This window comes from Cystoisospora suis (assembly GCF_002600585.1).
Source record: "Cystoisospora suis strain Wien I chromosome Unknown contig_6716, whole genome shotgun sequence".
Taxonomy (NCBI): domain Eukaryota; phylum Apicomplexa; class Conoidasida; order Eucoccidiorida; family Sarcocystidae; genus Cystoisospora; species Cystoisospora suis.
The window spans coordinates 492-2,345 of NW_027159503.1; the positions used below are offsets into that span (position 1 = coordinate 492).

The following is a 1,854-nucleotide window of genomic DNA, read 5'->3' on the forward strand; positions in this document are numbered from 1 at the left end:
ATCCTTCTTCTTTTCTTGCCTTTCTTTCTCTTTTCTTAGGGACAGAAATCGGTGTTTCTGCAAGGACCCGTGTCACACGGGCAGATTCTCTTCTTTTCTTTTCCTTCTCACCTTTCATCTCTCCAACGTCTTCTCTCTCTTTGAAGAAAGAAAGGAGAAAGACGAAAGGAAAATGTATCCATCTCTTTCTCTTGTTTCTCTCTGCATCTTGAAAGAAAGAAACAAAGAAAGAGAGCTCTCCGAACCCACTTGATGAGTCTCCCTTAGCCTTCTTTTCTTTCTCGAGTAGATCGAAACATCTCTTTCATGAAAGACATTCTTCCATTCTCATCTTCAGTCTCTTCTTCTTCTTTTTCTTCTTCTTCTTTCTAGACGTCTTGGTCTTTCTATTTCTTTCTCTTCTTCCTTTCTCAAGGGGGGCCTAGGAAAGGACAACCGTACCTACACATACATATTCCTCACTTTTATACACACACAATTCCATTCTATCTATCTATCTATCTCTATATCCGTCTTTCCATACATGTAACCTACCTCATTGTCTTCTTTTTCTGTCCCTTATTTTCTCCCGACTTTCTTCTATCACTTTCTTCCCAAGGAGATTCCTTCTGTTCCATTCCCTTCCTTCTCGATTTCTTATCTTGCTTTTCTTTTTTCTTCTCCTCTCTTCTTATCGCTTTGGAGAGATGGCGCCTCCTTCGAAGAAGCAGAAGTGGAGACGGGTGGATTTGTCTACGACAGAGGAGTATCTCGATGAGAAGGCTCTTCATGAAAAAGTCGATCTTCTCGAGACACAAGGAAATCTATTCACTCTAGATACAGAAGGTATCGAACCAACCTACACGACCATACATAATTACACATATATATATATCTCTCTCCATACGCATAGGTCTAGCAGGTCTTACTACGTGTAGCATGTATGGATGATAGATGATATACACAAGAGGATCTACGTATCTCGATCTTCTCTCTAGATTGCTTCTTTCTTCTCCTTCTCTTTCTTCTTCATTTCTTGCGGGCGCGTATCTCACCTTCTTTGTACGACTGTATACTGAAGGGAAGAGAAGGAGAGAGACTCTTCATCTTCGAACTATCTTTCTCTCCATATCTATTATCTATATTTATCTATATATAGACATGTAGTCTTGAATACGGCGGGGTCTTGCTAATATCTCTCTCAGTATGTCTACGTTCATGAAGAGCCTATATATGTGTCTTTGTACACTGCCTCTCTGGGTGATCTATCTATCTATCTATCTTTAATCTATCTATCTATCTATCTATTTACGTAGGTCGATAAGCATTCTTTAGACTTCTTTGAAGTCCACATTTGCATACATGTCTTGATATGTCTATCCATCATCTATCCATACGTTATTTACTACCTCTACAGGTTATCGCATACATCTATCTCACCCCACGGCTACTGTCCCATCTAGAGTTTCTCTGTCTCTGAATAGTAGTCTCTCTCTCTGTCTCTCTGTCTCTGCATCTAGCTGACTTCTTTCATCTTGTCTTCTTCTCTTTCTTTTCGTAGGATGTGATCCACTGAAGAATCTTAGTCATAGAGCTCGGCGTATATTCGAAGAGTCTCGAGAGAAAGATCCACACAGTAGTCACCAAGAGAAGAAGTCTGAGGGTGGCAGGCATCTCCTTAACTCATCGGAAAGAGAACAAGATGAGAGAGAAGAAGAGTCCGTCAAGAGAATTGTGAAAGACACAAGCTGTCTAGCCAATACAAAGCCCCCGCTTCTTCAAGTGATATCCAAGCATCATAAGAAACATCTTCTTCGTACTATGAAAGTTCGAGCTAATCAAGACCTATCTCAGGCATCTTCTTCTTCTTCCTCT

General features: G+C 40.4%; 1 protein-coding gene across 1 annotated transcript; it reads left to right on the top strand.

The window, feature by feature from the left end:
• Positions 1–1,854, top strand: CSUI_010129 (nop53 (60s ribosomal biogenesis) protein; the record flags this gene model as incomplete). The annotated part of the gene is made up of 2 exons (XM_068070234.1): positions 1–825; positions 1,541–1,854. Coding segments are annotated over exons 1-2 (453 nt in total), but the record flags the coding sequence as incomplete, so codon positions are not given.